The sequence below is a fragment of the Oryctolagus cuniculus genome, chromosome 12 (assembly GCF_964237555.1).
Source record: "Oryctolagus cuniculus chromosome 12, mOryCun1.1, whole genome shotgun sequence".
Classification (NCBI taxonomy): Eukaryota; Metazoa; Chordata; class Mammalia; order Lagomorpha; family Leporidae; genus Oryctolagus; species Oryctolagus cuniculus.
Window position 1 is genome coordinate 75,051,457 of NC_091443.1, and position 12,889 is coordinate 75,064,345.

The 12,889-nt window shown below is 41.9% G+C and overlaps 1 protein-coding gene across 4 annotated transcripts in view; it reads right to left on the reverse strand.

The window, feature by feature from the left end:
* The window catches only part of MYO5A (myosin VA), a 216,193-nt gene that overhangs the window by 64,393 nt on the left and 138,911 nt on the right, over positions 1-12,889 (reverse strand). For all 4 annotated transcript variants that reach the window (XM_008268986.4, XM_008268991.4, XM_051822368.2 and 1 more), the window contains exons 21-23: positions 11,538-11,777; positions 10,238-10,486; positions 2,400-2,493 (exon numbers count right to left, since the gene is read on the reverse strand). In XM_008268986.4, the coding sequence (XP_008267208.3) occupies positions 2,400-2,493; positions 10,238-10,486; positions 11,538-11,777 (583 nt within the window). The remainder of the gene's footprint in view (positions 1-2,399; positions 2,494-10,237; positions 10,487-11,537; positions 11,778-12,889) is intronic.

Below are 12,889 nucleotides of genomic sequence, written 5' to 3' on the forward strand. Positions count from 1 at the left end.
TCTCACTGTCCACTCTGCCTGTCAAAAAAAAAAAAAAAAAAAAGGTGGAGGAATGGTGTATTCTTGTTCCCTGTGGAGTAGGAATACCCTTTTGACATGGGAACATCAGAACTCCAGTCTCTGGTTTTTGGAATCTGGAACTCCCACCTGTGGCTCGCCTGGGCTCTCAGACCTTTGGCCTCACTTTTTTTTTTTTTTTTTTTAAGATTTATTGATTTCTTTGAAAGTCAGAGTTACACAGAGAGAGGAGAGGCAGAGAGAGAGAGAGAGAGAGAGAGAGAGAGAGAGAGAGTGTCTTCCATCCGATGGTTCGCTCCCCAATTGGCCACAACAGCTGGAGCTGTGCCGATCCGAAGCCAGGAGTCAGGAGCTTCCTCCAGGTCTCCCAAGTGGGTGCAAGGGCCCAAGGACTTGTGCCATCTTTCACTGCTTTCTCAGGAGGCCATAGCAGAGAGCTAGATTGGAAGAGAAGCAGCTGGGACTAGAATGGGTGCCCATATGGGAGGACAGCGCTTCAGGTCAGGGTGTTAACCTGCTGAGCCACAGTGCCGGCCCCCTGGCCTCACATTTAAGCTACCAGCTTCCCTAGTTTTGAGGCCTTCTGACTTGGATTGAATCATGCCCCTGCCTTTCCTTGTCTTCAACCTTGCCTATGGCCTACTGTGGGGTTTCTCAGCTTCCATAATCACACAAGCCAATCCCTTTGTAATGCCCCTCTCATAAATCTGAATCTAGATACCTTATTGGTTCTGTTTCTCTGAAGAACCCTAATACTCTATCAATTGATCTCATTAATTTGCCTCAGAAACAGTTACCTTTTTCTCTCAAGTTGCTCATTATTTGTATTCTTTTCATTTTTAAAAAGATTTATTTTATTTATCTGAAAGACAGAGTTACAGAGAAAGGTAGAGACAGAGAGGTCTCCCATCCACTGGTTCACTCCCCAAATGGCTGCAAGGGCCAGAGCTGAGCAGATCCGAATCCAGGAGCCAGGAACTTCTTCCAGGTCTCCCACACAGGTGCAAGGGCCCAAGGACTTGCCCATCTTCTACTGCTTTCTCAGGCCATAGCAGGGAATTGGATTGGAAGTGGAGCAGCTGGGACTCGAATCAGCAACCATATGGGATGCTGGCACTGCGGGACGGGGGCTTTAACCTGCTGCGCCACAGCACAGGCCCTGAGTTCTCATTATTCCTAACACACCTTCATTATTCTGATGCCACATCTTAAAACTTTAGAATATTTTCGGCTTTTTATTTTGAATACCACAATAAAAATGACATTCTGATGATTATTTCCTTATATATCTTCATTCAAATCCCTCTTTTATTTCTACCACTAATTACTGTTTTTTAGATATGTCTTCTTATGCTATATTTAAATATATGAGGATAATTCACAAAATTCAGGAAAGATGGAATTAAAAGATAAGTTTATTTTGTGTAAAAATTTTTGGAATTCATGGTTAGTTTTTTATAGTACTAATTCTCACAAACTTTTTGAAGATCCTTCGTACGTGTGATTTCTTTATAAATTATTACCATTCAAATCAACTTTACAGATAGCAAACAAAATAAATGTCTACATCTAGTTTGTTCTTTTTTTTTTTTAATCTTTGACAGGCAGAGTGGACAGTGAGAGAGAGAGACAGAGAGAAAGGTCTTCCTTTTGCCGTTGGTTCACCCTCCAATGGCTGCCGCGGCCGGCGCATCGCGCTGATCCAAAGGCAGGAGCCAGGTGCTTCTCCTGGTCTCGCATGCGGGTGCAGGGCCCAAGGACTTGGGTCATCCTCCACTGCACTCCCTGGCCATAGCAGAGAGCTGGCCTGGAAGAAGGGCAACCGGGAAAGAATCCGGCGCCCCGACCGGGACTAGAACCCGGTGTGCCGGCGTCGCAAGGTGGAGGATTAGCCTATTAAGCCACGGCGCCAGCAGTTTGTTATTTTTTCAAAAAAATTGAGTTAGTTTTTCAGTTTGATAACACAGAATGATTGACCTTAGAATAAACCCACTGATTCAATAAAATCAACCAATCAATCCACACAGATGCACACATCTATAGCCATATTAGTTCAATAACTTACCAAATCAATGGGAATCCTATAAACCACAACTGATAAAATCACACATGCAGAACAAATTAATTTTTAAAAAATTACTCTGATGTTGACTGAATATTAATTCACATTTACACATAAAGAAACCAAGTTTACAAGTACACCAACTAAACATCTGGAAGTCTGGCCTCTTGGAACTTTGTAAATGTACTGATGACAGCCTCAGCATTTCAAAACATTTGAGCTCTGAGCAGTGCTGGCACTGATAAACAATGTTGTAACTTATAAAACATTGGTGTGTGGTTAACTGGGGTGTAGTAACTTGGGTCCCCAAGGGCCTTACCTGTCATCTCCTTAGCCTGCTCCACAATAAGGTGATTGAGGGTCTCTTTTTCCTGCTTCAGCAAAGTATTTTCTTCCTTCAGACTTGATACCAGCTACAAAATAAAACAGAGGAAGCCACACTAAGTGTGTGAAGGCCATACAGCAATCATTCCTTGCTCCTGTTTTTTTCTGAGCCTCATGCCTTTGCCTCATTGTGTCTAGTCATCTTCCAAAGCTGGCCCAAGTGTCACCCCTCCAGAGAGCTTTCCAGGAAACTCCTTCCAATTAGATGTCTTTTCAGTGGGCCACTGTAAGATCCTAAAATGCCAGTTTATAGTACCTGTATGTAAATGATTTACCTTTTTGTCTTCCCAAATAGATTAAAATTTTCCAGAGGACAAGAATGGTGGTGGGTTTTATTTTTCTTTGTATGCTGAACACTTAACAATTGCCTAGCACCTTGTAAGCATTCATTTTTGAAGCAATAACTTCTTACCTTAACACCTAGCACAAAGCTTATGTTTACCTGTTATTCAAGTGAAAAGATGACGGAGGTTAAGAAGAGCATGAGTGCTTTATCATTTTTGAAATTCACTAAAGATCTTCTATGACACTTCCTTCTACTTGTCTTGAGAAACAGAATTTCCTTTTCATCTCCTTTTAAGGGTTTTGCAACATGGAAAACAAGTCTACCCTTTAAATAAGCAGTGACTTTACAATAATGCCAATATACTTAATGCCACAGAACTGCCCATTTTAAATAGGAAAAAATGGTAAACTTTATGCTATGTATATATATTTTATCACTTTTTTTTTTTACAGTAATGACTCCTTACATTTTATTTTCTGGTTGGATCAGTATTCCTAGGAAACAAATGTCAAAACCAAAGTTAACTTTTACACAGAACATAATTTACTCAGATCACCTTTGGAATAAAATGTGTGCTTCTGACGAGTGAGATCGGATCTCCTTTTCCAGAGCATAATTTCAAGGAACACACAAAGCAAGAGCTTTAACAATAGGGGAAAGGTGGCAGGGAAACTCATCATTGTGTTGGGGTTCAGAGACAGGGAAAGAGGGCTCTGAAATGAGAGATCCTCTGGGACCAGGAAAGCAGATACAGCTTTGTGCCATAGCAACAGTCAGTTCCGAAAGTGACCCTTTGGCTGGTCCAGTCTCCTTATCCATACTCAGTGGACAGGCCCAGTTCTCTTCAGGCTGTGAGGGAAACTGCTCTGTCAGGGTGTGCTGCGTACACACAACCAACTGAGGTTTGTTTTTTTTTTTTTTTTAATTTATTTATTTGACAGGTAGAGTTATAGACAGTGAGAGAGAGAGAGAGACAGAGAGAAAGGCCTTCCTTCCGTTGGTTCACCCCTCAAATGACCGCCACGACTGACGCTGCATTGATCTGAAGCCAGCTTCTTCCTGGTCTCCTATGCGGGTACAGGGGCCCAAGCACTTGGGCTATCCTCCACTGCCTCCTGGGCCACAGCAGAGAGCTGGACTGGAAGAGGAGCAGCCGGGACTAGAACCCAGTGCCCTTATGGGTTGCCGGCGCTGCAGGCAGAGGATTAACCAAGTGAGCCATGGCACCGGCCCCAACCGAGTTTTGACAAAGTGCTCAGACCAGACCATGGACTAAGGATTGTCAACAAATGGTGCTGGCAAAACCGGATGTAGAATGAAATTAGATCCATACCTCTCATCTTATACAAAAATCAACTCAAGATGGGTCAAAGATATAAATTTAAGACCTGAGATTATGAAGTTGCTGGAAGAAAACATAGGGAAATACTCCAAGACATTGGTGTGGGGGATGACTTCTTAGACAAAACTCCCAAAGCACAGGCAACAAAAGCAAAACTAAACAAATGGGACTATATCAAACTCAGAAGCGTTTGCACAGCAAAGGAAACGATCAACAGAGTGAAGAGACATCCAACAGAATGGGAAAAAATACTTACAAACCACAAAGGGTTAATATCCCAAATATTAAGCAATTTTAAAAACTCAGCAACCAAAAAGCAACCAATCCAGCTGAGAAATGCATAAAGGACTTCAACAGACAATTCTCAAACTCTGTAATTAATACACAATTATTCTTTTTTTTTTTTTTTTTTGACAGGCAGAGTGGACAGTGAGAGAGAGAGACAGAGAGAAAGGTCTTCCTTTGCCGTTGGTTCACCCTCCAATGGCCGCCACGGCCAGCGCGCTGCGGCCGGCACACCGCGCTGATCCGATGGCAGGAGCCAGGTACCTATCCTGGTCTCCCATGGGGTGCAGGGCCCAAGTACCTGGGCCATCCTCCACTGCACTCCCTGGCTACAGCAGAGAGCTGGCCTGGAAGAGGGGCAACCGGGACAGAATCCGGCGCCCTGACCGGGACTAGAACCCGGTGTGCCGGCGCCGCAGGGCGGAGGATTAGCCTACTGAGCCGTGGCGCCGGCCACAATTATTCTTAAGTGTTGAAATTTAACTGAAAAGTGATCCCTGATAAATATAAGAGTGGGCATAAGAGAGGGAAGAGATGTACAAGTTGGGACATGCTCAATCGGACTTGCCCCAAATGGTAGAGTTAGAAACATGCCAGGGGATTCCAATTCAATCCCATCAAGGTGGCAGGTACCAATGCAATTTCACTAGTCCAAATGATCAATTTCTGCTCACAATTGATCATAATGATAGGATTAAGAGTCAAAAGGATCACATACACAAGACTAGTATCTGCAAATACTAACTGATAGAAAAAAAAAGGGAGAGAATGATCCAACATGGGAAGCGGGATACACAGCAGACTCATAGAATGGCAGATGTCCTAAACAGCACTCTGGCCTCAGAATCAGCCCTTAAGGCACTCGGATCTGGCTGAAGAGCCCATGAGAGTATTTTAGACATGGAAAGCCAAGACACTCAGGAAAAAAAAAAAAAAAAAAAACTAAATGAAAGATCTGTATGAGTGAGATCCCAGTGGAAAGAACGCGTCATCAAAGAAGGAGGTACCTTTCTCTGAAGGGAGGAGAGAACTTCCACTTTGACTATGACCTTGTCAAAATAAGATTAGAGTCGGTGAACTCAAAAGGCCTCCATAGCCTTGGCAACTCATGACAAGAGCCTAGGGTGATTACTGATGTCATAAACAAGAGTGTCAATTTGTTAAGTCAACAACAGGAGTCACTATGCACTTACTCCTCATGTAGGATCTCTGTCCTTAATGTGTTGTAAATTGTGAATTAACGCTATGACTAGTACTCAAACAGTATTTTACACTTTGTGTTTCTGTGTGGGTGCAAACTGTTGAAATCTTTACTTAATATATACTAAATTGATCTTCTGTATATAAAGAGAATTGAAAATGAATCTTGATGTGAATGGAATGGGAGAGAGAGTGGGAGAGGGGAGAGTTGTGGGTGGGAGGGAAGCTATGGGGGTGGGAAGCCATTGTAATCCATAAGCTGTACTTTGGAAATTTATATTCATTAAATAAAAGTTTTAAAAAAAGAAATATAAATGGTCAAAAATATATGAAAAAATGCTCAACATTTACTAGCCATCAGGGAAATGCAAATCAAAACCAATATGATATCACATCACCCCTGTTAGAATGGCTAAAATCCAAAACACAGAGAGTAAGAAATGCCAGTGAGGATGTATAAAAAGGGGAACTCTTATAGACTGTTGGTGGGTATGGTGATTTCTTAAAAAACTAGAAATGGATTTGCCATATGATCCAGCAATCCCACTACTGGGTATATACCAAAAGACTCTAGCACAACGTTTCAAAGAGATAACTACATCATGATGTTTATAGCAGTGCTATTCACAATAACTAAAATTTGGAATGAACCAAGGTGTCCATCATCAGATGAATGGATAAAGAAAATGTGGTGGGAACAGCACTGTGGAGCAGTTGGCTAAGCCTCTGCCTGTAGCACAAACATTCCATATAGGCACTGGTTTGTGTCCAGGCTGTTCCTCTTCTGATCCAGCTCTTGGGCCCTTGAACCCAAGAGACTCAGAAGAAGCTCCTGGATTCAGATAGGTCCAGTTCCAGCTGTTGTGGCCATTTGGGGAGTGAACCAGTGGTGAAAGACCTTTCTCTCTGTCTCTCCCTCTGTCTGTAATTCTACCTTTCAAATAATTAAAATCTCACACACACACACACACACACACACACACACACACACAAGAAAATGTGGTATACATACACAACAGAATATTATTTAGCTACAAAAAAATGAAATTCTACCATTTCCAGCAAAATCGATATGACTTTGCATATCATGCTGAGTGAAATAAGGTGAACCCAGAAAGACAAATACCACATGTTCTCCCTTATAACTGGGAGCTAAAATTTAAAAAACAAACAAAAAAGAAAGAAATGTCTATGTGCTTTAGTATTGTTGCAAATATAATTTTTTAAAATTTTGTTTTATAATTTTGTCAATCCAGTGGTTACGATCATTATACTACTATAGTTTTAATGATCTGTGATTTCTTTAAGATTTACTGTATATGGGTAAAATGGTCATTTTTCCATTCATTTATTATTTATATATGTCCATATTCTCACTAGTGTCATTTTGCTTTTTACTTCTTAAACTTCTTATTCAGTGAAGCAGTAAGCCTTTTTTTTTTTTTTTTTTTTTTTTTGACAGGCAGAGTTAGACAGTGAGAGAGAGAGAGAGACAGAGAGAAAGGTCTTCCTTTTTCTGTTGGTTCACCCCCAAAGTGGCCACCACGGCCGGTGTGTTGCAGCCGGCACGCTGCGCCGATCCAAAGCCAGGAGCCAGGTGCTTCCTCCTGGTCTCCCATGCCGGTGCAGGGCCCAAGCACTTGGCCCATCCTCCACTGCCTTCCCGGGCCACAGCAGAAAGCTGGACTGGAAGAGGAGCAACCAGGACAGAAACTGGTGCCCCGGCCGTGACTGGAACCCGGGGTGTTGGTGCCGCAGGCAGAGGATTAGCCAAGTGAGCTTTGGTGCTGGCCACAGTAAGCCTTTTTACTTTAATATAATTTTAAAATATGCTATGAAAAAAAGGAGAAAGAAAGAAGGTGATGGGGCTGCCACTGTTGTGCAGCAGGTTAAAGCCCTGGCCTGCGGCATTGTAATCCCATATTGGTGGTTCGAGTCCTGGTTGCTCCACTTCTAATCCAGCTTCCTGCTAATGTGCCTGGGAAAGCAGCAGAGGATGTCCAAGTAATTGGGCCCCTGTACCCAAGTGAGAGAATGGGAAGAAGCTCCTGGCTCCTGCCTTTGGATTGGCTCAGTTCTGGCCATTGCAGCATTTGGGGAATGAACCAGTGGATGGAAGACCTCTCTCCGTCTCTACTTCTCTTTCAAAATAAATAAACAAACAAACAAACAAATAAATGAATAGAAAAAGGGCGGGAGGGAGAGAGGGATAAGGAGGGAAAAAGGGATAAGGAGGGAGGGAGGAAGGAAATATCATCGCGTTCTTGGAATTGTATTTACAAATCACACTGAATCTTTTAAAAATTAATTGAAGTTAAAATCTAAAAATTATATAAAATTTAAAAAAAGAAAATTACTTAAAAAATCACCTGTGGTGCATTTTCAAAATATACCTGTGTGGCCCATTCCCAGAGCTTGGGTAGGTAGTTTTTTAAAATCTCTCCAGCATGTTCTGACATACACTCTTGGCTAAGAACCACAGCCCTTATGTCACTTCTAGGCTCCTTGACCAGAATGACAGCGAACATCACTGTCCAGACCATGAAGCTGGACATACAGTGGAATATTTTCGTTTGTCCATTATTACTATACTTCATCCAAAGAGTTAATGACAGTTCCTACAGCTATCCCTGTGAATTACAGAAAATAATGAAATGAAAGGAAAAAAGACATCTGAATCTGCTCACTAGCCTATCAGACGACAAAATCAAGGACTTGGCTTTGAAGAAGAAAGGGGAATTGTTCCCACCAGGGTTAAAAACTGTACTGATTCAAAGGACATGGAGGGGGCCGGCGACGGGGCACAGTAGGTTAATCCTCTGCCTGTGGCGCTGGCATCCCATATGGGTGCAGGTTCTAGTCCCGGCTGCTCCTCTTCCAATCCAGCTCTCTGCTATGGCCTGGGAAAGCAGTGGAGGATGGCCCAAGTGCCTTGGGCCCCTGCACCCGCACGGGAGACCAGCAAGAAGCTCCTGGGTCCTTGCTTCGGATCAGTGCAGCTCCGGCCATTGTGGCCATTTGGTGAGTAAACCAACAGAAGGAAGGCCTTTCTCTCTGTCTCTCCCTCTCACTGTCTGTAACTCTACCTCTCAAATAAATAAAATCTTAAAAAAAAAGGAATTGCAAAGTTTTCATGGCCAGGGAGATTTAATGGAGAGGAGAATCTTTAACACTCAAGAGCATCCTTTTGGATTTATGTTTGTATTTTGACAGAACAAGCTTGCTATGTTAGGACAATATTACATGGTGGCATTGCTTTTTCTATACACAGAGTCCAGATCTCCTGGAGATACATGAGGAATTGTTTTATACAGACCCTGATTTGCAATTTTGCTGACTACACTATGCTCTCTGTTGTAACCATAAACTCCTGCTGAGGTCCTCACTGTATACGCCACCACGAATATTCAGCAGCCAGTATAGAAAGGCACATAAGATTCCTCCCAGCAGTTACAGCTGACACAGATCTGCTTTCACTTAAAGATCATAATCCCAGTGGAATCTCTAAAAATTGATTCCTTTTTCTGGTAAGCCCTAAACAGATGTACTTTTAGAAACATTTAAACAATACACATCCATCACAGCTTGAGAACTTAGCATTATCTGTACCTAATGAGGTTCTTATACAGGTTAATACATGTTTGCAGCACTCATGGGACTCTGGATTTTTTGCCAGAGGAGGGAGGTGGTTCTGTCTGCATAGTAGCTCTTGGGTGTGACCGCTGTGCAGACATTTGGATTGCTCCTTCTTGGCCTAGTTAACACAGCCTTAATTCAGGTTTCTGGAAGGATCTATACAATCAGGTATTGACAACTCATTGTTTCATTTACTTCTTTATCTTAAGGAAAAGGAGCCTACATGTCATCTGGATCTTCTTTAAAGAAAAATACTGTATAGTCAGTGTTACCGTTAGAATGCATATCCCAAAATCCATGTGTTGGAAATTTAGTCCCCAAGTTCCTACGTTAATGGCATTTGGAGGTGGGACCTTTGGGAGGCAGTCGGATCATGAGGGCACTACCCTCACATGCATGGATTAATAGATGATTGGGGGGTGTCTTTGCTGTAAATGTGCGCTCTCTCTGGTAATCCTGCTTTGTCTCAAAGGCCCTCACCAGAGGATGGTGCAACTGCTCTTATTTCTCAGCCTTTAGAACAGAGGTGGGAAATACTGGGCCCATGGGCCATATAGGCAGCAAAATCTTTGGTCTGGCCCTGACAAGGTAACCACAGGTGTGGGACTCGAAATTCAAAACACCTGTAGCAGGCTAATTTTTAAGTTAATAAGTTGGTATGCCCACGAATGTTGTTATAAATATCCAAATGGCCTTGGCAGAAAAAAGGTTCCTCATCCTTGCTCTAGAACCATGAGATAAATAAACATCAGAATAAGATGGCAGGTATTTGGCCATTAATTCTATTCTTAAAATACTGCTCTGACTCTGTTCTTACTAGAGTCAAAAGCTTCTACTGACAGCCTTGCAGTTTCCTTGTTGATCAAGTGGGAGAAATGCTTGGAAAGCACAAGTAAAGAACATTGAGTCAAGTAAAATCCATGTTATTCCCTCAAAACAAACACTAAACCTCATGGGCCAAGTCAACATGATAGCAACTTTCCTCTGCAGAAGACACAGATGGCAGTCAGACTTTAGTTCCTACCTGTTCAGTTTCTTGTTTGTATTTATCTGCACGTTCCTCAATGGACTTTTTCTCTGACTGAGTCTGTTCCAGGTCTTTCCGGAGCTTGGCAATTTCTTCCTGCAGACTAAGAACACGTCCAGTGGCAACCTTGGCTTCCTCCTCACTTAGCTGAAGACGCTCTAAATCACTTCGTAGTTTCTCAGTCTCAGAGTTGTATATTCCTTCCAGATTGGTCAGTTTCTCCATGAGACATTTGTAGTCTTTGTTCTTCAAACAGACATAAGTAATAGTAAGTAAATATGCACATATTCCAACGTATTTAGTGAAAAAACCATGCCTCATCGTCATATTTGTGCTATATCACCATACCAATGACAAGAGTGTCCAGCCAAATTTGCTACGCTGAAACATTCACAATATTTTGTATGAAAACTAACACTGAGCTGCAGGACGAGGTCCAGATGACAGCACATTTCCTCTGTGTAAGGAGTAGATGGGGACGAGGACATTAGTTCTCAGCTACCTTCACAGTACCAAAACCAACGCCTTCTCAATGACACCAATAGAAGAGAGAATAGCGCAGTCAATGTTTTAATTTACATGATGAGCAACATAGATGTGATTTTCTCATAATCACAAAATGAGTTACATAATAAATCCTGAATTTCCTGATTCTTAATCCATAAAGAGGGGAATGCGTATTTGCTTTTGAAAATAGACCATGTACTAGCTAAATGAGGCATGAAAATGATAAAAATGGTGTAAAGTGTCACCAGTTTCTTACAAATCTACAGGTTTGTAAATTTACCACCTCAAAATGCCTCCTATCTCATTCAAAAAAATTTCCTGATAAATGCCATTTCACTCTAATCCATATTTTTCTATGTTCCTTAGCATTTATATATTCTTACTTACCTTTATATTATTTGCATATGCTAAAATATTGCTTGGAAACCATGTCTAAGCAATGAAATTCTAATTTTCTGCAAATAGACTGCAAGTTCCTGACATACATGGACATTTTCCAGCTTGTTTGGCCATTTCAATACTGAATAACTAATCTGCAAAATGAACATTTTACCATATGCAAATAAATGATAATGGTCAAAGAGTTCTATAAAGTACAATATGACTGGCAATCAAAAATGTTTGGAGCATTAGTAAGCTTGTCTGTGTTCTCAAAAATAACTTATGCCTTAGTCATCACAATTTTCTTCTAACATGTAAGCTCATCATTATTTGGATGTTCATTACTGTCATTATTTTATGTTTCACTAAGACTAATGGGTAGAATCAAGTGCTCCTTTATAAAACATACCTGCTCATCTACTTTGCGCTGCAGCTGCATGATCTTGTTCTCCATGCCAATGTGGAGCTTCTTATAGCGCTCCACGGAGCGAGCCTCAATTTTGAGCTTCTTCAGCTCACGTTTGGCCATCATCCTCCGGAAGCAGCACTGAAGGTAGATAATGGCATGCATGCTCCTCTTGTAGCGTGTGCGAGCCAGCCAGCCCCGGACCCACTTCTGAATGATGACTGCTTTGTGCTCACGGAGTATCTGCAGACAGGGTAATGGAAAATAATGTCAGACCCTGGACTAGTCTCGAAGTTCAACCCCATCAACCTGTCAGACGGAATCCATATATCACCTAAAGGGAAAGACACAAAAGTCGTGTCAACAATCACAGAAATACGGAGGTGTACATTATTTTATTTTATTTTTTAGATATTCTTTCTCTTTTACCCTTATTTTGAGGTTATGGCTTAACTCATGTTTTCTGCTCATTTACATTAAAGTAATTTTTTTAAAGATTTACTTATTTATTTGAAAAGCAGAGTCACAAAGGCAGAGAGAGAGAGAGAGGTCTTCCATCCGTTGGTTTACTCCCCAGATGGCCATAATGGCTGGAGCTGCACTGATCTGAAGCCAGGAGCTTCCTCAAGGTCTCCCATGTGGGTGCAGGGGCACAAAGACCTGGGACATCTTCCAGTGCTTTCCCAGGCTAAAGCAGAGAGCTATATCAGAAGTGGAGCAGCTGGGATTTGAACTGGCACCCATATGGGATGTCAGCATTGCAGGCAGTGGCTTTACCCACCATGCCACATGGTGCCACATGGCACCAGCCCCATGTACAGATTTTTAAAACATGATTTAGAAAGGAGAATTTAGGGTCCAGCATTGTGGCACAGCAGGTTAAATCACCACCTATGATGTCAGCATCCTAATAACCGGGCCGGTTGAAGTTTTGGTTGTTCCACCACTTCAGATCCGGCTCCCTGTTAATGTGCCTGAGAGGGTAGCAGAAGGTGGTCCAAGTACTTGGATCCCTGTCACCCATGTGGTAGACCCAGATAGAGTTCCTGGCTCCTGGCTTTGGCCCAGCCCGGCCATTGCAGCCATCTGGGGAGTAAACCAGCAGATGGAAGGTCTCACTTTCTCTCTGTGTCTTTCTCTCTATATATATAACTCTGCCTTTCAAATAAATAAATAAATATTTTCAAAAAGTAGAATTTAGAAGCATATAAAACTGGTTTATAGTCACATGTTATATGTATGATTACAGGCACAGCTTACATGTGGAAAATAAAAGGCATCAGATTATCACTAGCTCTAAAATGAAAGAAATACACTAGGTCTCTTACTGATGACTAATAAATTATTTGTCAGCA